The 26,859-nt window shown below is 38.6% G+C and overlaps 1 protein-coding gene across 1 annotated transcript in view; it reads left to right on the forward strand.

Moving 5' to 3' along the window:
- Positions 1–26,859, forward strand: part of APBB1IP (amyloid beta precursor protein binding family B member 1 interacting protein) — a 107,272-nt gene that overhangs the window by 60,427 nt on the left and 19,986 nt on the right. The window contains exons 6-9 of the mRNA XM_074324957.2: positions 10,216–10,375; positions 11,714–11,835; positions 19,698–19,784; positions 22,057–22,200. Coding sequence (XP_074181058.2) covers positions 10,216–10,375; positions 11,714–11,835; positions 19,698–19,784; positions 22,057–22,200 — 513 coding nt within the window. The remainder of the gene's footprint in view (positions 1–10,215; positions 10,376–11,713; positions 11,836–19,697; positions 19,785–22,056; positions 22,201–26,859) is intronic.

A 26,859-nucleotide genomic window follows, 5' to 3' on the forward strand; every position in this document is an offset into this window, starting at 1 on the left:
TGAGAAGAGAAGGTACTACCAGAAGTTTCAACTTGTGGTCCTTGCCTTCTGCTCACCAGATTTTTATCACCACCCACACCCTTTATTGCTTATCAGTAACTCTGCATAACAATCCATAGGAACTGAACTCTCACTCTGTTAACTAGAGAATGTTTTCAAGATTCTATTGGAAATGAGACAGGAGGGGCAGTTTCACAACTGCTCAGAATCTAACCCAAACTTTTGGGGAGGAAGAAGCGTTACCAGTTGTAGGGCTTGTCTCTCCAGTCCATTTAATCACTTTTTAAATAGCGATAAGTCTCATTTGTGAATTATCAGGACCAACTCTAGGCAAACAGCATAGGTAGAACTTGTCTTTAGCTATTTCGCACTTGTCTTTTTAAGTTACTAGGTTGGTGCAAAAATAATTGTGGTTTAACAGGTTAAAAATAATTGCAACAACCTCAATTACTTTTGCACCCTCCTAACAGAACAGAAATTTAAGCAAGAATGTCAGGTGGTTCTAGTTGATGATTGTGTGTGGAGTTGCTGTGGAGTCGCTGCTGGTTGTGTGTGGAGTAGTTGTGGGCACCACAGGCTGGAGATTGGGCAATAACTGTCTGGAAGGGCAAAGGCAGCACCTACTTCCTCCATTGTGCTCAAAGATAGACTCTAACTTGACTAGACTAATCCCCACTTAATTAGGTAGGATCAGTGTAATAACTCAGGGCCTAGTGGGCACATTTCCTCTGTTTGTTGTCAAGACTGGATATATAGCACCATTATAACCTGTAGCACTCATAAATAACAAACTACTATCATTAAAATATGCTATAAATACACACATGTCAAAGAAGAGCCAAATGCTAGCTGCATTACTTCATGAATTAATTCTGTTATATTGCATCAGAATTGTGATCTCTCTTGGGATTCAGAAGTTTTAGTAATTCTGACACATTGTCTGGGAAAAGCTAGTGAAATCCTATATCCTTTTTGAAGATGAGTAAATGCTGCTCCCACCAAACCATCCAGATTTAGAATGAGATAACTACCAATTTGACTGAACTCAGTGCAGTAGAATTTTTACAAATAGAATGAAAAGTCAATTAGATCACTAATTTCCCTGCATGCCTCCATAACAGTTGTTTCTCAGTCTACAGTCATTTTGCTTAATCTACCTCTAGTCTCAATTGTGTTCTGCTGTGATACAATCTGGCTCTCCATAAGGCCCCTCCATGACATCATGTCATTGTGCATTCCTGACCTTCAAAGAATTGTAGGTTAACCAAGTTTGTCTTACTGGGTCTTAGAACTCTTGGGTTGCATGAAATGGGACCCAACTCCAGCTAAGCAAAAGAGAAAATTTTATTATAAAGACATGGGCATGGCTTTCAATCAAGAAATGCTTCTGGCTCCAGGATGAAGCTGAATAATTAATAGAAATATGTCAGGAGGTTTTCTGGTCTAGACAGCAGAGTAAGTAAACACAGTGCTAACCTCCTCTCAGGACCATATCAGTTACAACTAAACCACAGAAAAACCACTATTGATAATTGCCTAAAGTCTAGCTGAACCCAAACCCTACAACTACTGACATACAGAAGAAGCCACCTCGAGACTGGTAGGAGGGGCAGAGACATGGAACGGGCTGATCCCACACCCGCGTGTGACCACCGAAAATCTAGAGGTAGAGACCCAAGATGGCGGGGTAGATAAATGCTGTGCTTGCCTTACCCCATGAACATATCAAAATTAAAACTAAATTATAGAACAATCAACATGGAGAACCATCTAAAGTCTAGCTGAACAGAAGTTTTATAACTAAGGATATAAAGAAGAAGCCATGTCGAGAGTGGTAGGAGGGGTGGAGATGCAAAACTGGCTGGTCCCACACCTACATGTGACAGTTAAAAATCAGGAGAGATATCTTGGCCACAGAGGTTCCCCATGATGGAGCGAGGGACCCCAGCTCCACACCAGGCTTACCAGCCTCGAGTATTGGTGCCAGGAAGAGGATCCCCCACAACTTCTGGCTATGAAAAACAGTGGGGATTCCAACCATCCAGGTGGGATATAAGGCTGTGGGAAACCCAGAAATCCCCTTAAGGGCCTGCACAGACACTAACCTTGGGCTCCAGAAGAGGGATGGTGACTCTGGGGGCATCGGAGACATATGGGGAGAGACTGAGTTGTGTAACTTCAGGATGAGGACTTGAGGGACAGCCCCCATTTTCCCTGTGTGTGGCCTTGCTCCCAAGCAGCCAGCAGGTGGGTGCCATCTTTCCTGTGTTGAGCCCTCCCCCACAGGCCAAATCTGAATCTGATTGGCCTGGTGAGCTCCACTGTTCCAACCTGCTGACTCACTGAGACCCTGCTTCACCCAATTTTGTACCACACGGGGCTTTATTACTGGCTGCACACTATGGGAGCTAGCAGGTGGCAGCAGGTCTCAGAGTGTCCTGGTTATTTGCAAAGCAACCTCAGACCCTGGTACTGGTGGCAGCCATCTTCGATTCACAGTGTAGCCTCTCACACGTGTCTCTAACTACAGCACAGGCAACAACCAACTGTGGATCGCTTTGTAGCTCCTACTTATCTTGGTAGTCCCTGGCCAGTCACAGGCAGTGGGTGACCTGGGCCTGCATCAGAGCCCCTCCCAAGAGGCCTCAGAACCAACATACTTGGAGGTTGGCTTCAGACCACAGCAGAGCACCACACAATTAGCCCCACAAACAGCACACACAAAGGGTGGTCTCCCCAGGCACCAGAATCTGCTGGAGTGAATCATGCTCTATGGGATAAGCCCCCACACAGTAGCCTTTAAACTGTGGACATGGCCAAACCGCATAGCCAGTCAATACCACCCACTGACATGCCGACAGCAATTAAGATTCAACTATAACAGGTCACACAAGGGACACTCCTGGATCACCCAATTCAAGTGATCATGGAGACTATGCCACTGGGCCCCACAGCACACCTACTACATAAGGCCACCCAGAAAGACTGGGAGAAGTAGCAGATCTACCTAATACATAGAAACAAACAGAAAGGCCGCCAAAATAAGGAAACAAAGAAATATATCCCCAAAGGAGGGAACAGGAAAAAACTCCAGAAAAAGAATTAAATGAAATTGAGACAAGCAACCTACCAGATACAGAGTTCAAAACAATGGTTATAAGGATGCTCAAGGAACTTAGTGAGAACTTCAACAAAGAGATAGCAAGCATAAAATGGACATAGAAACCATAAAAAAAGAACCAGTCAGAAGTGAAGAATACAATAACTGAAATGAAGAATGCACTAGAAGGACTCACCAGCAGACTAGATGAAACAGAGGATCGAATCAGTGATTTGAAAGACAACATAACAGAAAATACCCAATCAGAATGGCAAAAAAAAAAAAGAAGAATCAAAAAAATGAGGAGAGTTTAAGGGACCTCTGGGACAACATCAAGTGTACCAATATTTGCATCATAGGGAGAGCAAGGAATTAAAAACCTATTTGAAGAAATAATGACAGAAAATTTCCCAACCCTGATGAAGCAAATAAGTATACAAGCCCAGGAAGTGCAAAGAGTCACAAACAAGATAAACCCAAAGAGTCCCACACCAAGACACAGCATAGCTAAAATACGAAAGGTTAAAGATGAAAAAAGAATCCTAAAAGCGGCAAGAGTAAAGCAGTTAGTTACCTACAAGGGAGCTCCCTTAAGACAATCAGCTGATTTCTCAACAGAAACTTTGCAAGCCAGAAGGGATTGGCAGGAAATACTCAAAGTAATGAAAAGCAACGACATGCAACCAAGATTATTCTACCCAGCAAAGCTGTCATTTAGAATTGAAGGATAGACAAAGAGCTTCACAGACAAGAAAAAGCAAAAGGAGTTCATCACCAGCAAACCAGTATTACAGGGTATCTACCCAAAAAATCTGAAAACATTTATACATAAAGACACGTGTGCTCCAATGTTCATTGCAGCTTTGTTTACGGTGGCCAAGACATGGAAACAACCAAAATGTCCTTCGATAGATGAATGGATGAAGTTGTGGTATATATACATAATAGAATACTATTCGGCCGTAAGAAAAGATGATATAGGAACATTTGTGACAACATGGATGGATCTTGAGAGTATAATGCTAAGCGAAATAAGTCAGACAGAAAAAGCAGAGAACCATATGATTTCACTGATATGCAGTATATAAACCAAAAACAACAAAAGAACAAGACAAACAAATGAGAAACAAAAACTCAGACACAGACAATAGTTTAGTGGTTACCAGAGGATAAAGGGGGTGGGGGTGGGAGATGAGGGTAAAGGGGGATCAAATATCTGGTGATGGAAGGAGAACTGACTCTGGGTGATGAACACACAATGGGATTTATAGAGGATGTAATGCAGAATTGTACACCTGAAATCTATGTAATTTTACTAACAATTGTCACCCCAATAAATTAAAAATATACATTCATTGAAAAAAAAGAAATAAATAAATAAAAAAAAAACAACAACAGTATTACAAGGACTATTAGAGGGACTTTTTTAAGGCAGGGACAAAAAAGTCAAAAATATGAATAATAAAAGGGCAATAACTACATATTTATCAAGAATTACTTTTAAAATTACTTTAAATGTAAATGAATTAAATGCTCCAATCAAAAGATAGAGTGGATAAGAGAACAAGACTCTTACATGTGCTGCCTACAATAGAATCACTTCAGATCTAAAGACACACAGACTGAAAGTAAATGAATGGGGAAAAGATATTTTATGAAAATGGAAACAAACAAAAAAAAGTTGGGGATAACAGTACTTATAATACCAGACAAAACAAACTTTAAAACAAAGGCTATAATAGGAGACCAAGAAGGACCTAGTAATTCCACTTCTGGGTAAAGTCTCTGAGGGCTGGGCAAGGACTGTGTCTATTGTGTGTTTTTCCGAAGAAACCCAACATGCTACTTTGAAGGAAGGTGTACATCCATATGTTCATTGCAGCATTGTTTGCAATGGCCAAGATGTGGAGGCAGCCTGGATGTCCATTGATGGATGAATGGATAAAGAGGAGGTGGTACATATCATGCCTTTTGGAGCAAAACTTAATATAAGACCTGGTCTCATATTATATTGTATTACATAAGACCTGGTTTTATATTATAGTAAAATATAACTGGGTCTTACATTAAGTTTTGCTCCAAAAGGCACGTTAGAGCTGATTGTCCAGCTAGGTCTTACAGTGGACAGTAAGTATCTACGTGGTAACACGGTATCTACAGTGGAATATTGCTCAGCCAGGGAAGGGAATGGGTTTTTGCCATCTGTGGCGGCATGGATGGACCTGGAGGGTATTGTGCTGAGTGAAGTATGTCAGATAGCGAAAGACAGATGCAATGCGATTTCGCTTATATGTGGAATCTAAAGAACAAAATAAATAAACAAACAAAACAAAGGCAAGCTCGTAGACACAGAGAACATTTTTTTTTTTTAATTAAATTTATTGGGGTGACAATTGTTAGTAAAATTACATAGATTTCAGGTGTACAATTCTGTATTACATCATCTATAAATCCCATTGTGTGTTCACCACCCAGAGTCAGTTCTCCCTCTTATCACCTTATATTTGATCCCCCTTACCCTCATCTCCCACCCCCCACCCACCGCCCCTGTTACCCTCTGGCAACCACTAAACTATTGTCTGTGTCTATGAGTTTCTGTTTCTCATTTGTTTGTCTTGTTCTTTTGTTGTTTTTGGTTTATATACCACATATCAGTGAAATCACATGGTTCTCTGCTTTTTCTGTCTGACTTGTTTCGCTCAGCATTACTCTCTCAAGATCCATCCATGTTGTCACAAATGTTCCTATATCATCTTTTCTCACTGCCGAATAGTATTCCATTGTGTATATATACCACAACTTCTTTATCCATTCATCTATCGAAGGACATTTTGGTTGTTTCCATGTCTTGGCCACCGTAAACAAAGCTGCAATGAACATTGGAGCACACGTGTCTTTATCTCTAAATGTTTTCAGATTTTTTGGGTAGATACCCAGAAGAGGGATTGCTGGGTCATATGGCAATTCTATTCGTAATTCTTTGAGAAACCTCCACACTGCCTTCCATAACGGCTGCACCAGTCTGCATTCCCACCAACAGTGTATGAGGGTTCCTTTTTCTCCACAGCCTCTCCAACATTTGTTATTGTTTGTCTTGTTGATGATAGCCATTCTGACTGGGGTGAGGTGATATCTCATTGTGGTTTTGATTTGCATTTCTCTGATGATTAGTGATGTTGAGCATTTTTTCATATGTCTATTTGCCATTTGTATGTCCTCTTTGGAGAAATGTCTCTTCAAGTCCTCTGCCCATTTTTCAATTGGGTTGTTTGTTTTTTTGTTGTTGAGTTGCATGAGTTCCTTGTATATTCTGGATACTAGCCCCTTATCGGAGGCACTGTTTGCAAAAATCTTCTCCCATTCAGTTGGTGGCCTCTTTATTTTGTCAATGGTTTCTTTTGCTGTGCAGAAGCTTTTAAGTTTCATATAGTCCCATTCGTTTATTTTAGCTTTTACTTCCATTGCCTTTGGAGTCAAGTTCATAAAATGCTCTTTGAACCCAAGGTCCATAAGTTTAGTACCTATGTTTTCTTCTATGCAGTTTATTGTGTCAGGTCTTATGCTTAAGTCTTTGATCCATTTTGAATTAACTTTGGTACATGGTGACAAATAGCAGTCCAGTTTCATTCTTTTGCACGTGGCTATCCAATTCTCCCAGCACCATTTATTGAAGAGGCTGTCTTTGCTCCATTGTATGTTTTTAGCTTCTTTGTCAAAAATTATCTGTCCATATTTATGTGGTTTTATTTCTGGGTTCTCAATTCTATTCCATTGGTCTATGTGTCTGTTTTTCTGCCAATACCATGCTGTTTTGATTATTGTAGCCCTGTAGTACAAGCCAAAGTCAGGAAGTGTGATACCTCCATTATTGTTCTTTTTCCTTAAGATTGCTTTGGCTATTCGGGGTCTTTTGTGGTTCCAAACAAATCTGATGATTTTTTGTTCTATTTCTTTAAAATGTGCCATTGGGATTTTGATGGGGATTGCATTGAATCTGTATATTGCTTTGGGTAATATGGCCATTTTAACTATGTTGATTCTTCCAATCCATGAGCACGGAATGTCTTTCCATTTCTTTGTGTCTTCTTCAATTTCTTTCAAAAATGTCTTATAGTTTTCAGCATATAGGTCTTTCACATCCTTGGTTAAGTTTATTCCTAGGTATTTTATTCTTTTTGCTGCAATTGCAAAAGGAATTGTTTTTTGTATTTCTTTTTCTGAGATTTCATTGTTAGTATATAGGAAGGCAATGGACTTTTGTGCGTTGATTTTGTAGCCGGCAACTTTACTGTATTCGTTGATTGTTTCTAATAGTTTTTTGGTGGAGTCTTTAGGGTTTTCTATATATAGCATCATGTCATCTGCAAAGAGTGATAATTTAACTTCTTCATTCCCAATTTGGATGCCTTTTATTTCTTTCTCTTGCCTGATTGCTCTGGCAAGGACTTCCAACACTATGTTGAAAAGCAGAGGTGATAGGGGACATCCCTGTCGTGTTCCTGAACGTAGAGCAAAGGGCTTCAGTTTTTCTCCATTAATTATGAGATTAGCAGAGGGCTTGTCATATATGGCCTTTATTATGTTAAGGTATTTTCCTTCTATACCCATTTTATTAAGTGTTTTAATCATAAATGGATGTTGTATCTTGTCAAATGCTTTTTCTGCATCAATTGATATAATCATATGATTTTTGTCCTTTATTTTGTTTATGTGATGTATCACATTGATGGATTTGCGTATGTTGAACCATCCTTGTGCCCCGGGGATGAACCCCACTTGGTCGTGATGAATAATCTTTTTAATGCATTGTTGTATTCGATTTGCTAGAATTTTATTTAGGATTTTTGCATCGGTATTCATTAGAGATATTGGTCTGTAGTTTTCTTTTTTTGTGCTGTCCTTACCAGGTTTTGGTATCAGGGTAATGTTGGCCTCATAAAATGAGTTAGGGAGTACTGTCTCTTCTTCAATTTTTTGGAAGAGTTTGTGCAGAATTGGTATTAGATCCTCTTTGAAGGTTTGGTAGAATTCACTAGTGAAGCCATCTGGTCCCGGACTTTTGCTTTTGGGAAGGTTTTGGATGACTGATTCAATTTCGTTACTGGTGATCGGTCTGTTTAGATTTTCCAGTTCTTCATGGTTCAGCCTTGGAAGGCTCTATGTTTCTAAGAACTTGTCCATTTCTTCTAGGTTGTTGAATTTGGTGGCATATAGTCCTTCATAGTATTCTTGGATGATCCTTTGTATTTCTGTGGTGTCCGTGATAACTTCCCCTTTTACGTTTCTGATTTTGTTAATCAGTGTCTTCTCTCTTTTTATCTTAGTAAGTCTAGCCAAGGGTTTGTCAATTTTGTTAATCTTTTCAAAGAACCAGCTCTTTGTCATATTAATTTTTTCTATTGTCTTTTTGTTCTCTATTTCATTTAGTTCTGCTCTAATTTTTGTTATTTCCTTTCTTCTGCTGACCTTGGGTTTTACTTGTTCTTCTTTTTCTAGTTCTTTAAGGTGTAACATGAGGTTATTTATTTGGGATTTTTCTTGTTTCTTGAGATAGGCCTGTAATGAGATAAATTTCCCTCTTAAAACTGCTTTCGCTGCATCCCAAAAATTTTGGTAGGATGTATTTTCATTGTCATTTGTTTCAATGTATCTTTTGATCTCTCCTCTAATTTCTTCTTTGACCCAGTCCTTCTTTAAAAGTATGTTGTTTAGTCTCCATGTATTTGTGTTTTTTCCCGCTTTCTTTTTACAGTTGATATCCAATTTCAAAGCCTTGTGATCAGAGAATATGCATGGTATGATTTCAATCTTCTTAAATTTGTTGAGACTGATTTTATGTCCCAATATATGGTCTATCCTTGAGAATGTTCCATGTACACTAGAAAAGAATGTATAGTCTGATGTTTTAGGATGAAGTGCTCTATAAATGTCAATTATGTCCATTTCATCTAATGTGTCATTTAGGGCTACTATTTCGTTATTTATTTTCTGTTTGGATGATCTATCCATAGCTGTCAATGATGTATTTAAGTCCCCTAGTATAATTGTGTTTTGGTCAATTTCTCCCTTTAGTTCTGTTAGAAGTTGCTTGGTGTATTTCGGTGCTCCCTGATTGGGGGCATAAATATTGATGACTGTTATGTCTTCTTGTTGTACAGTCCCCTTCACCATTCATGGACATTCATGAAATGTCCATCTTTGTCTCTTGTTATCTTTTTCACCTTGAAGTCTGTTTCATCTGATATCATTATGGCTACACCTGATTTTCTCAACACAGAGAACATTTTGATGGTTGCCAGATGGGAGGACATTGGGGGGCAGGGTGAAAAAGGTGAAGGAATTAAGAAATACAAATTGGAAGTTACAAAATAGTCATGGGAATGTAAAGTAAAACATAGGGAATATAGTCAATAATGTGCTAATAAGTATGTATAGTGCCAGCTGGGTACTAGACTAGTCTTAGGGATCACTTCTTAAATTATATAAATGTCTAACCACTGTGCTGTACACCTGAAATTAATATAAAATAATATTGAATGTCAACTACAATTGAAAAAATTTAAAAAGAGGGGGGAGGAGAAGGGGAATAAGCGGTCAAAATATCCAGGTATAAAACAAATAAGTCAAGGGGATGTAATGTACAGCGCAGGGAATACAGTCAATAATGTTGTGATAGTGTGGTATGGTGTCAGATGGTTGCTGGACTTATGGTGATCACTTCTTTAGGTATATAAATGTTAAACACGTATTGTGTACACCAGAAACTAATATAATATTGTATGTTAGATGTAGTTTAATAAAAATCTTTTTAAAAACAATGGCAGGTAAACAGGAAGTCAGCACTTACTTGGTTTTGTTTGTCTTCTTTCTCCCTCACCAGAATGCAAAGTCTCTGAGGGCTGGGCAAGGACTGTGTCTATTGTGTGTTTTTCATTTTTGTGAAATGATTTCTCCACTTCTATATTCCTAACACCTTAAACAAGTTCTTGGCATGTGAGTGAGCAGGATACAGTCTTAATTAAATTCACAGAAGCAATAGCAACTTTGAAACCTTAATCTTTGTGGCCTTCTTTAGTTGCTGAAATTTAGTGGCTGCTCTGTGGCTTTATCCTCAGCTGGTTGTCAAGGTGCACATGAATGATAACAGCACGAAGTCCCTGATGGTGGATGAGCGACAACTGGCCCGAGACATTCTAGACAACCTGTTTGAGAAAACCCATTGTGACTGCGCTGTAGACTGGTGTCTTTATGAAATATATCCAGAACTACAAATTGGTAAGTCTCATCCCCAGCTATAGACTGTACTCCCATCATCTGTGGTTTGCTTTATTATGGGTTTTGGTCTCTTATTAAGAAGAGTTTGGTTTAAGGCTATCAAGACTTCCCGTACATCACTTCCCTTCTGTCAGACTTAGTTCTTGCCTCTTCATTTCTTTGTGAGGAAGAGACTCAGATTATAGCAGGTGGCCAGACCTTGGGGGATGTAAGTATTATTATTGTCACTTCTCTAGTGGTTCCTAAGGGAAAGAAAGTGACGGGATGATACTTCTTACTCCATGCTTAGTAAGCTAAGCAGGTTGCCTGAGGTCCTGGGTATCTGTCAGCTAATGTCTCCTCAGTGTTTGCTTTTATTAAGCTGTAGTGTAACTGCCTCACATCACAGTTCATTTCCCCTTTCTCCCTCCCACTCACCTAATGCCTGACACTTTGTCTAGTAGAAGAGGCTCGGCCCCAAAGAGCAAAGGACACTTGATAGAAATTGATGGAGTTAAAATAAATAAATAAATAAATAAATAAATAAATAAATAAATAAATAAATAAAGCAGTTAAAGAAATACTCTGTTATTTCTTGTCTTAATACCACTCACAGAATGATTATCTCCCAGGAGAGCTTGGTGGAATATAGAATTGCTTGTTTTAGAAGCTTTCGGTGAAATTGTTTTCTGAAGGAAATGGCCTACACTATAATAACCTCTTGAGGTTTTCTTCAACTCTCTGAGTCAAACAGAAAAATGAAAGCCTTCTTTTATGTTTAGGTTTGGTTCCAATATTCATGCATTGTTTTTAGAGTTTAAGGAATATTTTATAGTACTTACTGCATACCTTACAATGTCATTCAAAGTTGTTTAAACTTTTTCCTCCTTACAGATAGGATGTTTACTTCCACCTAGTATTACTTACAGTCAATTTGAATAGCGCTGCAATAAACATAGAGGTGCATATATATTTTTGAATTAGAGTTTTGGATTTTTCTAGATAGATACCTAAGAGTGTAATTGCTGGGTCATAAGGTAGTTTCATTTCCAGGGGGGTGTAGATGTCTATCTATTACATTGTTTTGTACACCTGAAGCTAATTTAAAAAATGCTAATTTGAAAAAAAGTGCAATGGCTTACCATTATCACTATTTTTTTATGAAAAATAAATTGAAGACCTGACACTGAAAAATAAAACGTAGCAGAAATGTTACAAGATGACATCATGTAAGAATTAGGAATTCCTAAAAATCGACGAGAAGTATGAAGCATTGTGCTTAAGTCAATACTAGCTTATTTCTCTGTTAGAAACCCTGATGTGTTGGGTCTGAAAGACTGCTTTTTCTTGTTTCATTAGAAAGGTTTTTCGAAGACCATGAAAATGTAGTTGAAATCTTATCAGACTGGACAAGAGACACAGAAAATAAAATGGTGTTTTTGAAGAAAGAGGAAAAATATGACGTATTTAAAAATCCGCAGGTAAGATAACTTGCATATTGTTAAACCATATAAAGTATGGAGGATTTCTTTCATGTCACCTGTGTGCTAACAACCACATCGTTCATCTCACAAAATACCACAAATGTATTCCTTTCAAAGAAACACAAACTCAACTCTTAGGTCATATGTAAACTAAGAGCCCCTTGAAGGATCCAGAAAGAAAAGAATCCATTGTGTTTCTTTTTGATACAGCATCTAAAACATACCAATCGGTTGACTAATCCTCCTTATCTGTCCTTATTGCTAATTGACTACATTAATCCAATATACCTTGATGCACTCTGAATAATTAATGCTTCATATTTTGAAAATATGCTTTTGTTTGTTGTTCACATTTGGTGCTTATTAATGCTGGGATTACTAAAGAGAGCACCTGGAGAATGTGCAACTTGCTGTGCTTTAGTTCTATAGTCTACATAATGAAAAGCACTGTTCTCCATATTTGAACAAGTTTTCTTCAAGTCATGTGTACAAGGAAGTCACGGAAGTATAGGCCTTTCCCCACTGCGGCATCCAGCCAACTGTAATTGCATGCGAGTCATTAAGTCTTGTTTAGGAAAGTCAAAGAGTGTTAAACACAGACGTGAGCCTTAGGAACATCCAGACACCTTTATATTTTACAGATTAACAAAACCAATCCCAAAATTATGGGAGACAGAATGAAAAGTTACTCTAGAGCAGCTTGCTCAGGAGAAAATGTCCTTTCCCCTATACTGTGTTGTTTTCCAGCGTCTTCTCTAGGTTGTATGGTGGCAGACTGGCAACAAAGCAATTAAATACTGTTGTTTGTAACAAATGGCAAACAAAAAAAGTACAAAGTTTTCAAACTATGACTACTTTCAATACCATGCTTTAGTGCCTATATTACTGTGTTTCCCCAAAAATAAGACTGGGTCTTAATATAAATTTTTGCTCCAAAAGATGTATTAGGGCTTATGTTCAGAGGATGTCATCCTGAAAAACCATGTTAGGGCTTATTTTCCAGTTAGGTCTTATTTTTGGGGAAACATGGTAGTTTGGGTGCCATCTAAGCTGGTATAACAAAGAGACCCCCTACATCAGTGGCTTGAGCCAACTAGAAGCTTCTTTCTCACACACCAGTCCAAACATAGGTGGGAAGATTCAGTAGGATGGTTCTGCCATCCTAAACACGTGGCTTCCATCTGTGGATCCAAGGCAGCTTTTCCACCTGCCCATTTTCCAGTTCATAGGAGCTGTGGAAAGAGCCAGCGGAGTACACAACCAGACTCTTCACTGGAAAGACCTGGAAATGGCACTTGCTTACATCCCATTGGCCAGAACTTAGTTACCTGGTGAGAGAAGTTGAGGAGTGGTTTCTATCTGAACAACCACACGCACAGCTAAGATTGGGGAGTGATATTCAGGCCACCACTTTGCACAACTCCTTCATGAAGCACCCTTCAAATTGCGTCTGTAAGAATGGTGCCCAGGAATTGTGTGGCAAGGCTGTACTTTTGTATAACTAAGAGAAGGCGGAGGAGGAATGGGTATTAGTGGATATCTGCAGATTGCCAGTGTCTAATGAATTAGTGCACAAAACCTAACTACGCTCTCACTGCATCAGATACACGATGTTAACAGGGTTCCTGCAGCCGCCCTCCTTTCACACCATTCCCAGCCATTAATACCATTACAAAGGTAATCCCAATTCGACCTCTATTGCCTTTTCCTCTTTGGGGACTTCGTGTAAAATGGAATCATGTCATAGTACTCTTTTGTGTTTAGCTTTTTGTTTTCCACACAACTTTCATTCATGTTGTTGCATATAGCAGTAGTTTATTCTTTTTCACTGCAGTTTAGTATTCTATTGTGTGACTCTACCAAAACATGTTTATCCATTGTATGATTGATGGGCATATGATTTGTTTCTAGCTTGGGGCTTTAACAAGGAATGCTGTTGGGAACATTCTTGCACATGTCTTCTGTTGGACATTTGTAGACTTTTCTCTTGCATATAGACCTGCAAGTGCAACTGCTAGATTATACATTATGCATCTATCTAGCTTTAGGAGATAGTGCCATGCTGTTTTCCAAATTGATTCTATGATTTTCCCTCCCATTAGTATCATATGAGAAGTCCTGCTGTTCCAGATGCTGCCTGACCTTGGTGTTGCCATTTTAAAAAAAACACTTTTAGTGGTTATATGTGGGTGTGTAGTGCTATCTCCTGTGGTTTTAAGTTGAATTTTCCTATTACCAATGATTTGAGTACCTTTTCAAATGTTTATTATCCATTTGAATGTCCATTTTTGTGAAGTGCCTGTTCAAGTCATCCGCCATGATTCTCAGCCTCTCACCTTAGGCCAAGCATCACAAATGCCCTCTGGGGAGATGTGGCTCTCAGAACATCTAGACACCTCTTTGTTTTCCTTTCTCTCTTGAGTCCTGGTTACCTCTGCAGCTATCCAAACCCTGCATACAGATTTTTTTTTTTTTAATCCAGATTTTCTAGTTGATTTTTAAATCCAGATTTTCTAGCTGATTTGCTCTAGCTGCAAGCTACTATATCACAGGAGGGGCAGAAATCCTCCTCATGGATTCTGCTGAGTTATAATATATTCTTTAAAACCAAGTAAGAAGATTCTCCTAATTTACAATTAAATTTAAGGATCAACATTGAGGTGGATGCATTTTTGATGTGACTGATTTTAAGTACTTGCATTTTCTCAGTGTTTCGTTGAATAATCCATCTTCTGATCAGTACTCCACCTGGATTGTGTCTTCAACATGCTACCCTTAGAGTGAGGGACGTGAATTCTGACCATTTCTGGGTTGTATGTGCGTGAGAAACTTCCACTGGAAATACACTTCTATGTATCTGACTGCCTTCTTCTGAAGATAACAATGTTCTTCTGAATCCTGCAGTTCATTAGTTGTATAGATATGTTGTCCATAAAGCCTTTCAGATACGATTTCCCATCAGGTCTTGAAGTATTTTGCCATAAACACGATGCTGGTTTTTCCTCTTCACTCATCCTAAATCAGGGCAAGATTGTTCTACAGTATCTGTCAAGAGGCAAAATCTGTGGTGCGCCCTTAGCCTCATTTTCTATGCATCTGGGCAGTGGACATTTTCCCTTAGGGTTAAGGCTTCGTTCTTGCAGAAAAATGATTTATAGAAGTAGAAATCATGAGTGAAATGCCATCAGCAGAAGGTTATCGTGCGATGGAAGATTCTGGAGTCACTTATAGTAGTCCAGAGTATCATTCATTGTATTTCCTACAGTGTATTGTTTTCCTTCCTGCCATCGTAATGCCTCTTGAAGCTGAGGGAGGCCTGACCCCTGGCTAGGACTCACCGTTCCTGGAATAGGTCTTCTAATCCTGGCTGGCAGCAGTGCCAAGGCCAGTGGCATCAAGCTGTTGATTCACACTCACTTCACTCTCCAGTACCTCACCCAAAATCCAAAATTTTAGGAAGAGATGCCACGCAAGCAAAATTGGCTAAGAGTGAAATACAGATTAAGAAAAGAAAAAAACCTAAAAAATTCTGTAGCATGGGCCCAAAGACTTAAAGATGCATAAAAACTAAGTACTACTTAGGGCATCAGAATCACTAAGACCTGCAAAAACATGTGGCAGGGGAGAATTTTAACCAATTAGTTACTTCTGCTGTGAGTTTATTTGCGATCAAATTATTTTTAACCAAATCATATGGTCCTAGTAAGATTTCATTTAGCCTGGAAAGAAGCGGGAACAAAATGATGGAGGGCCTTGTAACCTCTGTCAAAGACATTGATTGGACTTTATCCTGGGGTTTGAGCAGGGGCGAAGATCACTGTGGCTGCTCAATGGAGGATGGATTTGGAGAAAGCCCAGTAAAAACCACCATGTGGTAGAGAGGTGGTTACAGAAGCCCAGAAAGAGGAGATGATGATGGACTGGAGAGCACTAGGAGATTCTTAGGATGAAGAATTTTGCAGAATGTGGTGATTAATAGGGAGGCATAAGAGGAGGATGCAGGGATGACACACGGGTTTCAAGATCAAGAACTGAGCAGGTTCTAATGTCATTCACTGAGGTAAGAAGCACCAGAAGAGAAATAGGTTGGGAATCATCTATAATAAAGTTATGGAGAGAAACCAGATTCTGGTTTCTCTGTGAATCCAGAGATTCTTAATTATGAAGGCATCCCATCAGAATGACTGGTCTATATACTTTGGGAGGTACTAACAGACCACCTCATTTTAAAATGAGGAACAACAGAGCAAAGAATTCCCCCCCTCACATCTGGCAACCATCAAAATGTTGTCTGTATTTATGAGTGTGTTTCTGCTTTGTTTGTTTGTTTGTTTGTTTGTTTTCTTCTTTAGATTCCACATATAAGCGAAGTCACATTGCATCTGTCTTTCTCTGTCTGACATACTTCACTCAGCACAATATCCTCCAGGTCCATCCGTGCCACCACAGATGGCGAGAACCCATTCCCTTCCATGGCCAAGCAATATTCCATTGTACATATGTACCACCTCCTCTTTATCCATTCATCCGTTGACAGACACCCAAGGCTGCCTCCACATCTTGGCCATTGTAAACAGTGCTGCAATGAACATATGGATGCACATGTCCCCTCAAAGTAACATATTGGGTTTCTTCCACTAACTACTCAGAAATGGGATTATTGGGTCCTTCTTTGTTACTTGTTAAAGACTTTGTTTTAAAGTCTGTTTTGTCTGGTATAAGTATTGCTACCCCACCTTTTTTTTTTCATTTCCATTTTCATGAAATATCTTTTTCCTATTCATTTACTTTCAGTCTGTGTGTGTCTTTTGATCTGAAGTGGGTCTCTTATAAGCAGCATATGTAAGGGTTTTGTTTTCTTATCCATTCAGCCATCCTTTATCTGTCCTTCAATTCTAAAGCTCTTTGTCTGTCCTTTGATTCTAAATGATAGCTTTGCTGGGTAGAGTAATTTTGTTTGTAGATCCTTGCTTTATGTCACTTTGAATATTTCTTGGCAATCCTTTCTGGCCCGAAAAGTTTCTGTTGAGAAATCAGCTGGTTGTCTTATGGGAGCTCCCTTGTAGGTAACTAACTGCTTTACTCTTGCTGCTTTTAGATCTCTCTTTGTCTTTAACCTTTGGCATTTTAATTATGATGTGTTTTGGTGTGGGCCTCTTTGGGTTCCTCTCGCTTGGGACTCTCTGCACTTCCTGGTCTTGTATGTCTATTTCCTTCACCAGGTTAGAGAAGTTTTCAGTCATCATTTCTTCAAATAGGTTTTCAATTTCTTGCTCTCTTTTCTCCTGCTGATACCCCTATAATGCAAATGTTGGTACGCTTGATGTTGTCCCAGAGGTCCCTTAAACTCTCTTCATTTTTTGTGTTCTTTTTTCCTTTTGCTGTTGTGATTGGCTGTTTTCTGCTACCTAATCTTCTAAATCACTGGTTCAATCCTCTGCTTCTTCTAATCTACTGTTGATTCCTTCTAATGTAGTCTTCATTTCAGTTATTATAATCTTTATTTCTGACTGGCTCTTTTTTATGTTTTCTATCTCCATTTTTATGTTTCCAACCTCTTTGTTGAAGTTCTCCCGGAGATCATTGAGCATCTTTACAACCAGTGTTTAGAACTCTGCATCTGGTAGATTGAGTGTCTCCATTCTGTTTAGTTCTTTTTCTGGAGCTTTGTTCAGTTCTTTCATTTGAGATATGTTTCTCTATCTCTTCATTTTGACTGTCTCCCCATGTTTGTTTCTATGTACGGTTGCTATGCCTGCTGGTCTTAGTAGAGTGGCTTTATGTAGTAGGTGTCCTGTGGGACACAGTCATGCAGTCTGTCTGGTAACCAGAGCCAGGTGTGTCCCTTATGTGGGTTGTGTGTGTCCTCCTATTGTAATTGAGACTTGATTGCTATTTGAACATCAATAGAAGGGATTGACCCTCAGCATGATTGGTTGTGAAACTGGCCATGACTATAGTAGAGGAGCTGTTGTTCAGGGGCTGACCCTACAGTGCAGGTTTTGCTTTAGTCAGGCTCTGGTGCATTCCCAGTCTTCTCTTTGAGTATGTCATCCTTGGAGGCGGCCGGGTGATGCTCTGGCTCACTTCGAAGCTGCCCTTTGGGTCTGCCAGACCCAGGACCTCCTGGGAGGGGACCTGCTGCAGGCCCAGTTCAGCTGCAGTCTGTGCCCTTTCCAGGACCACCTGACATGAGCCACAAAGCAATCCAGAGATGGCCACTGCCCATATTGTGCTTGGTGGTGCCTTGGGAGTTTAAGCCTCAAATCATGGTCCGCTGTCACTAGTGCTGGGTTTTGAGCTGCTCAGCCAGAGATAGGGGACATGCCAAAGCCAGATACTGCTTGTTTTGGTTTTGTGAACCTTTGAGAGATTTTAGGAATGTCTGCAGCATGAGCCAAGGCAGGCCGTTTATAGGAGAAAGATGGTGGAAGTGGCTTGGATAAGCCCAAAAGTTAGGTTGTGCATAGTCTCAGGGAATCACTAGGACAGTGCAAATGAAAGGTGATTGCCAGTTTGATGGAGACTCAGATGTAGCATCTGCCTGTGTGTGTACTCGGGGTGTGGGGGGGGGAAGGACTCAACAAAGAAACAATGGCTTCTGCCAGCTCCTCCCTCCAGGAGAAGGCTGCTTCTCCAGCCCTCACCATGAGTTCAATTACTCCCGTGTATCCCTGGCACCTTTTGAGCTGCTCCCCCAGCACTGGAGCTCAGAGCAAGTGAGTCCATCAGTAATTAAGTCCATGCGTGGTCCCTTTAAGAGGAGCATCTGGGACTCCAGCCACTCTCCATCTCACTCTGCCACAATCTCTGCTGGTTTTCACAGACAGAAATTATGGGTACTTCTCTCTCCAGCACTAAAACCCTGGGCTGGGGAGGGGTTGGGACCCCTCACTCTTCCACAGTGGAGATATCCCTCCTGATTTTTAATGGTCACACACGGGTGTGGGACCAGCCCATTCCGGGTCTCTACCCCTACCAGTTTCAAGGTGGCTTTTCTGTATGTCTGCAGTTGTAGGGCTTCAGTTCAGCTAGACTTCAGGCAATTCTCAATAATGGTTTTTCTGTGGTTTAGTTGTAATTGTTGTGGTCCTGAGAAGAGGTGAGCACAGCGTTTACTTACCCCACCACCTTGACCAGAAATCAAGATGATACATAGATTAATATAAATCCTGCTTTCAACCAGGTGCCTACTCTTGAGCGCTTTGTAACCATGATCTTCCCTGACTTTATTAGGTTGGCTCTCTTTTGAGAAATGCCCTTTCTTCTTCTGTCTATCATTAGAAGTTGCCAAGTAGCACACTCTGTGTTGTGAGTGACCCACACAGTTCTTTTAAATTAAAATTAGTTGCTGACATTTATAGAAATCCAGATTTCAAGCTTCTCTTGATAATCCAGAATCTCTAGTCCACAAGGCCCTGGGATCCTACATGACATCCTTCAATGGAGCAGTTCCCCTTTTGGACTTGGGATGTGGGCTCCACCTTCACTCCAGCCCCAGATTCTGCCCAGGGCATCAAGGTCCCTCAGCTTCCAACATTTGCCATTGTGTTGTAGACCATGGAATTTAACAATTAAATTACATCATATCCTTTGCTAGTGTTTTCTGTCTTATGCTTGTTTCCTCAGTGATTATGTACTAGGGGTGGAAGGGAAGGTTTTACTTCTGCACAGTTATGCTGTAGTCAGCACTTGGTGAGGCCCAGGGTAGGTAAGCACTTGGTTGACAGACAGCATACATTGTGGTTTCCAGTTTATTTCCTGCAGGTACATCTCTCTCCAGCAAGGCCATGAGTTCCTTGCAGTGGCTAGCACGTTGATGCAGAGTTACTGATCTGATCTTTTCATCTTTTATGTAGAATTTTTACTTGGATAACAAAGGAAAAAAAGAAAGCAAGGAAACAAATGAGAAAATGAATGCTAAGAACAAAGAATGCTTACTTGAGGTAAGTTTAATTTTGCAGAGTAAATGAAAAGAGAAAGATGTTAACTGCACCTGTTTTTTAAATTATTTGCTTCTCAGAACAATGGGAGATCCGAGACATACTGAAATTTTGACTTGGGATTTTAAAAAATTATTACCAAATTATAGCTGTTTAGATAATTAATCTGGTTTTTTTAGTCAGTTGTTCAAAAGTATGGCTTTAGACAATATATTTTACTTTTCGTGAAGTTGAATTAGTAATTCTTGACTAAAAGACATGAATCCACATAAAACTCATCACCTAACATTCCATATGTTTCATTATTTAAGTATTCCACATAAGTCAGATGAAAGGATTTCCAAATCTTCTTTACAGTAAATTCTAAGATGCTCCTCTTCCAGCAGCCAGGTGTAGTAGGAAGTGAGAAATTTGGAGTTAGAGATCCAATACAATGTTGAATGTGCCTGTTGAGGTTCATGTGTTATTGGGCAAGACCAAGAACCTTGGTTTCCTGAATTGTATTGAATTATTACAGAGATCCAGGGAGGTAGTAAAAGCACAGTATATCAATTACTGTACAAATGTCTGTGATTATCACTGTAGGATTATGTTCCAGAAGTTATTTGATGGTTGATTTTTTGAAACTCCCAATGAGTTGTCAACAGTAACTATGCTACAAATGGAGGCTCTGTTCCCAGTATGTAATATAGATGAATGCCAGATCGCAGATCACAAATGGGTATGCTGGAGCCCCAGACAGGTTTTCTTTGCCCCTGAAAATATGTTGACCTTTCCTTGAGTTAGTGGATTTCGGTTTTCTCTTGAAAAAACAAAAGACCTAGTGATGCCTGGGCCCACATTCCCACCTGGAGCTAGTGTGCTGATGCTAAAAAGCTCCCTCTACCACTCACCGGGGTCCTGCCAAGGCCCACACACTTGTTTCTGTCACCATCAGGCCCTCCCAGCCGTGTAACAATGGAGCAGGCACCAGAACCTTGCTGCCACGCCCTAGGTCCTGAAAACACATAACAAGTTCTGGATCCTGGGACCAAGAGCACAGTGGGCATTTCCCAGGAAGGCCTAACAGTGGGAATGGGGACATTCTTTCTGCATTTGCCACATAGACTCCAGGTAGAGTCTAGGAAGATAAGACACCAGGCGTACCCAGCAGAAGGAGATTCAAGTTCTGAGCATGTCTAGCAGTGATGGAGACTAACAGACATGGAGGGGGAGTGAACAGTTTGCCACACAGACAATTTTTTTTCAATCAGTGCTTATACACCAGCTGTCTGTAAGTCAGGGACTAGTTATGCCTAGATTAATACAATTGCTTGAAGAGTTCTTGTTATAGAACTTCAGCAGTGTTTTAAAACCTGGAAGTGAGCGTAAATACAAGTATGTTAAGCTATGAAAAATCAGCTCTATCCTGCTTTCTAATTTGGCACAAAAAAAATCTGATGGAATTTAAGAGATTATTGACAAGACAACTAATACCAGCTAAATTTGGAGGAAACTGAGGGAAATGTGAACAAAAAAGAAATGTATCCCAGCTCCACTGCATATAAATTTACTTGAAGGATGCAAAATTAAGTTATACATTAATGAGACTGAATGAAAGGAAGTTGAGAGTTATAAAAAAAAAAAGAAAGGAAGAAGTTTGAGTATTTGAACTGGAAGATGGACTAATATACAATTTTTCCACGCTGCTTTTTAAAAGAAATTTACTAAGAATTATAAATCCGTGCAAGTTTTGACATTTGAAAATCTACACCTAGAAAATGTACTTTGGCATTATTCTTTTCTGATACTATAGTATTAATAATTGCCTTCTTTATTCTGTAATAAGAAAACCATCCCAATATATTGTAATTTTTCTATTCCCTAGCAGCGAATAGGGAATTGCTTACAGGAAAAATAATAATTTTTCTATTTACCAATTTATAATAACAGTAATAGCCGTTATTTAACGTTAAATTTTACAATATACCAAAATTGTACTCAAAACCTAACTTATGGAGCTGGGGCTGTTATTACTCCATTTTGCAAGTAAAGTCACGGGTTAGTGACTTGCCCATGATCACAGAGCTAAGTGGTCAAGAAACCTTAAAGTCTAACTTGGGAGCCAGGACTCCCCCAATCTTTTGACAAACAGTATGCAATGTCAACATACACATTCAGAGTTGTAAGCAAAAACGGCATTTAGCTTCAAGACCAGTTTGTCAGTTTGTTGAAATGTGAACAAAATTTGTGTTTTATCTTTCATGTGTTTATATAATCAGAATCTCAATTTCAGGAAAGTTTCTGTGGAACATCCGTCATTGTACCAGAACTTGAAGGAGCTCTTTATTTGAAAGAAGATGGAAAGAAATCCTGGAAAAGGCGCTATTTTCTTTTACGAGCTTCTGGAATTTATTATGTACCCAAAGGAAAGACTAAGGTGAGAAAGAAAAAAAAAAAAACACTTTAGCAAAAAAGCATTTCATGAAAGTGAAACTAAAGAAATCCTCAAATGGCAATTTAAATACACTCTCTTTTGCTTTAGAGCCATGTTATTACAATGCTTATACAAATACATACCCTATTAGGACAGAATTATGGAAATCCTTTTGTCATTTTTCCTATAGCTCTCTCTTGAAGGTGAAGAATTTTACCTATTTTAAAGCCATGTTTCAAAAATTAATAGACGAAGCATTTTTCTGGAGATAAATTTGTTACTTTATATATCCATTTCTGAGGACTTCCCCTCTCTCTCTCCCTGCCCCCCCATTATTTACTCTCTTGTTCTATAGTCACTATAGTAAAACTTCTTTTATCTGGAATCAGAAGTATTAGGAATCTTGAGAGACCTTCATTTAGATTTTAGCCCTAACACTTTGAACATTTAAGTTGTTCTCTGAGGTGTACTATATGCATTTTCCTGCCTAATTTAGCAGGGTATTTTAGACATCATTTAACTTCTACTTGGTGATTTAGGATAATTGCTTCAAATTTTCTAGTAAATTCTTCTTCAAAATGTAATTTTAACTCGCAATCTGACCATTTGCTTTTTCAAAGACCTTCCTTAGAGGGTTGGCGCATTTCCATCTTTATTTACCATTTAAAAACTTTAGGATATCTCTCTCCTCTGTATCTGGGGTAAGCTGAAGCATTTTGCCTTCACTGCCAAATCCAAGATGCCACTAAATGGCATGTTTACAAATTGCAGCTTCTTCTAATAAGGTTTGACCTACAGTCCAATTTTTCAACAACACCTCATAAGTCTTAGACATTTTTTGTTAAGTTTAATGTTAGGTATTTCATATTTTTCATTCCTACTATATATGGAACCTTTTGCATCCAAGTCATGGTGAGTGTCCAGGTCTGCTCCCAGAGTCCGTTAGAAGCCTCTGTTATCTCTGTTGGAACGCAGGAGAGGCATTATGGGTAAAGCTTGGTCCAAGGCAGCTATTTCTCCTACTTAGTCTCAGTCTTAGAACTGATACTTTCCCATCTGTGCCATCTTCAGTCTAGTCCAACACTGGTGACATAACAGTTGACCCACAGATAATTTGTTTTATTTTTGAAATGTTATGTCTTACATATAAATGAGACATATAAATAAACCTATCACAAACAACACATTCAATGATAAAAATTAGAAATGTTCACATTGGAGCTGGGCAATGATACTTTCTCTCACTGCTGCCATTAACACTGTAATCAAGACAAAGAATAAGAATTATTGGACAAGAAGAGGCACACTTAATCACAGTTTTATGAAGTCTCTATTCACAGTTAACCTGATTGTCTAAGAAACAACATAAGACAACTGAAAAACTATTAGGGCCAAATGAATTTACCAAATAAGAAATTGTTTTCTTTTACACAAACAATATGCAAATTAAAATATATTGCAAAAGGTTCCATATATAGTAGGAATGAAAAATACGAAATACCTAACATTAAACTTAACAAAAATGTCTAAGACTTATGAGGTCTTGTTGAAAAATACGATGAATGTTTACATTTAAAAAAATTATTACAGTAAAAGTCATTGCCATTAATCCCCCTCAAAAAACTCCCCCTCTCTTTGAACACACTTATCCTGAAGCAGTTCTGGAAGTCCTCTTTTGTGAGTGTTGTTAGTTGCACTGTTGTGGCTGCCTCGATGTCTTGAATTGATTCAAAATGTTTACCTTTCATGGTTATTTTGACTTTGGGGAAGAGCCAGAAGTCACACAGTGCCAGATCTGGTGAATAAGGTGGATGAGGACACACTGTAATGTTTTTATTTAACAGAAATTGCCGTACCAGAAGGGATGTGTGACACGGTGAGTTGTCATGATGGAGGGTGATTTACAGCACACTTTAAAACACACCTTCTCTTAACCGTAGTTCACACCTGACTGACTGCACAGAACAAGTTGAAACTTGTCACACAGTGTTACTAAAGTTTGATGCACCGCTTCCTGTATTGAAGATCCCTGCCTTTCCATTGGATGGCACTCGGCAGCAGCATTCACCGCATTTTGTGATCACAATGGAAGACTCCAATTCACACACCGCTTCTGGTGCAGCAATTTCTGTCAAATAAAAACATTATGGTGTGTCCTCATCCACTTTATTCACCGGATCTGGTACCATGCAACTTCTGGCTCTTCCCCAAAGTCAAAATTCAGGACACCGAGGCAGCCATGACAGTGCAACTAAAGACACTCACGAAAGAGGACTTCCAGAACTGCTTCAGAAAGTGACAAGAATGATTGGATAAGTGTGTTCAATTTAAGGGGGAATATTTTGAAGAGCATGAAAGGCAATGTGTCTTTTACTGTAATAAATTTTTTTAATTTAAACATTCGCCATACTGTTTGATCACACTTCATATGTTGCATAAAATATAAAATGTACTAAAGGAAGTGAAATAGGATTGAATAAATAAAAATGTACCATGTTCCTAGGTGAGGAGATATTAATTTCCCCAAAAATTTTTGATAGCTTCAATCTCAATTTAAAAAAAAATGCAATAGGATTCCTTTTATTTCAAGTATACAGACTGATTCTAAAATTCATCAGAAACCAACATTGTTCCAAAATACACCCCCTCCAAAAAAAATTTTGAAGAACACTGAAGTAAAACTCTTCTCCAAAATGTGAAAACATTATATTAAAAACAGGACAGGTAGAGACAAACAGATGAACAAAGAGCTGTGTAATATAAAGGAAATTAAAGTGGGCATTTTATAGCAGTGGCGAAAGAAGGTGGTATTCATTAAATAACATTGAAATAATTGTATGTCCACTTGGAAAAAATAGTTTCCTACATCATACCATGTTCCAAATTAAATTATTTATTGATTTAATATATTTAGAAAAAAAAGGAATACAAAAATCTTAGAAGAAAATATAGATTAATATTTTCATAATTTGGGGGTGGAAATGTTTCTTAAGCAAGACTAAAAACTCAAAATTATGAAGGCAAAAACTGACAGATTTGACTATATAAAGTTGTTTTTAATTCCTCATGACCAAAGAGCCAAACAAGAAGTTAAAGACTAACTATAGAGTCAGAGTATATTTGCAGCATGTATAACCAAGTATGAATAGCCATAAAATATAAAGACTTCAATAAATCAGTAAGAAAAAGATAAATACAGTCGTAGAAATACCACAAAACTTAGTAAGTGAAAATTCACAGAAAAAGAAATATCAACACCCACTGAATGATTTAAAAGTTGCTCTATCTTACTAATAATCATGGAAATGTAAATTAAATAGTGAAATATTTTCTCCCATGAGATTGTTAAAATTAACAATATTGATAATATCCAAATTTCAGCAGGAGTAGGTAAGCAAAACTGGCACTCTCAAGCATAGAGGTTGGAATGTAAAGTGGTTCAGCCAAATTGAGGAACAATTTAGCAAGATCTATGCAAATATAAAAGGGAATATTCTTGCAAATTGCAACTCTACATTTGGTAATCTATCACACAGAAATATCTGCTCATATGCACAGTACTTTCTGCAACAGCAAAATGCTGAAATAACTTCTAATCATCTATAGTACAATGGTTTAAAAAGTCGTACACATATGCAGTGGAATGCTATGCAACAATAAAGTGAATGTCATATATCCATTCATATATCCTGACATAGAAGGACTCCAAGATACAATGTTTAAAAAAAAAAAAAAAAAGCAAATTTACAGAACAGTATTTATAGTAAAATCCTATTCGTGTTTTAAAAATTGCATCTATATAAGTATATGTATGTACATATGTAGGGATGTCTACAGATACATAGGTATAAATGCTTACCCAAAGCCATTTGGAAAAATACTATCAAACCATTTATAAAATGGTGCTTCTGAAGAAAAGAGTGGAATTAGAAAAAGGAGTGATGAAGGAAGATTTTCATTTTATTATATATACACATATATATTCATTGTTTTTAAAATTATGATACATATGTTTCATTTCGCTGATTAAAACTTTGAAAATCAGAAGAAAATATCTTACAAGAAAAAAATGTACAACCATATATAAAGGAATTGTGCACTGAGCTATAGCGATTCTGCCCTTTATTGGCTAACTGGGGAAAGAATTACAGACTGTGATGGGAAAAAAGTAATAGAACAAATTTGTAATTGAAGTGTAACCAAATATGTAGATTAGAGGTTGCAGTCTTCACAAATATATTATACATGGAGGAGAGGTTTCTGTTTCCATAGCAACACCGCCAGCCCTGAGGAGAAAGCATGAAAGGAACCTTTTTTCCCAGGAAGAAGTGCATGACATGCGTGCTAATTTACTGAGCATCAAATTTACCTCTCATTGTTCCTCCTGAAGGGGACTTCTTTTTTCAAATGCTCAATCGTGAAATCCATCACTGACTTAGAATGGCAAAAGCCAAAATGAAATTTCTGACAAAGTGGCCAGTCACCTGTCTTGACAGCATCAATAATGATGTCTCAAGGTCAACCAGGACCCTGGAAGCCCATGTGTAGGCGCTAGAACAGCAGTATAATCTTTCACTCCACGTCCCGGCCTGTGGCATGCTGTTTTGCCTTGGGTGTACTCTTTTACCTCTTAAAACACAGGCTTGGCTTTTAGGAAACTAC

This window comes from Rhinolophus sinicus, chromosome 1 (genome assembly GCF_057876585.1).
Source record: "Rhinolophus sinicus isolate RSI-liver-muscle chromosome 1, RSI-T2T, whole genome shotgun sequence".
Classification (NCBI taxonomy): Eukaryota; Metazoa; Chordata; class Mammalia; order Chiroptera; family Rhinolophidae; genus Rhinolophus; species Rhinolophus sinicus.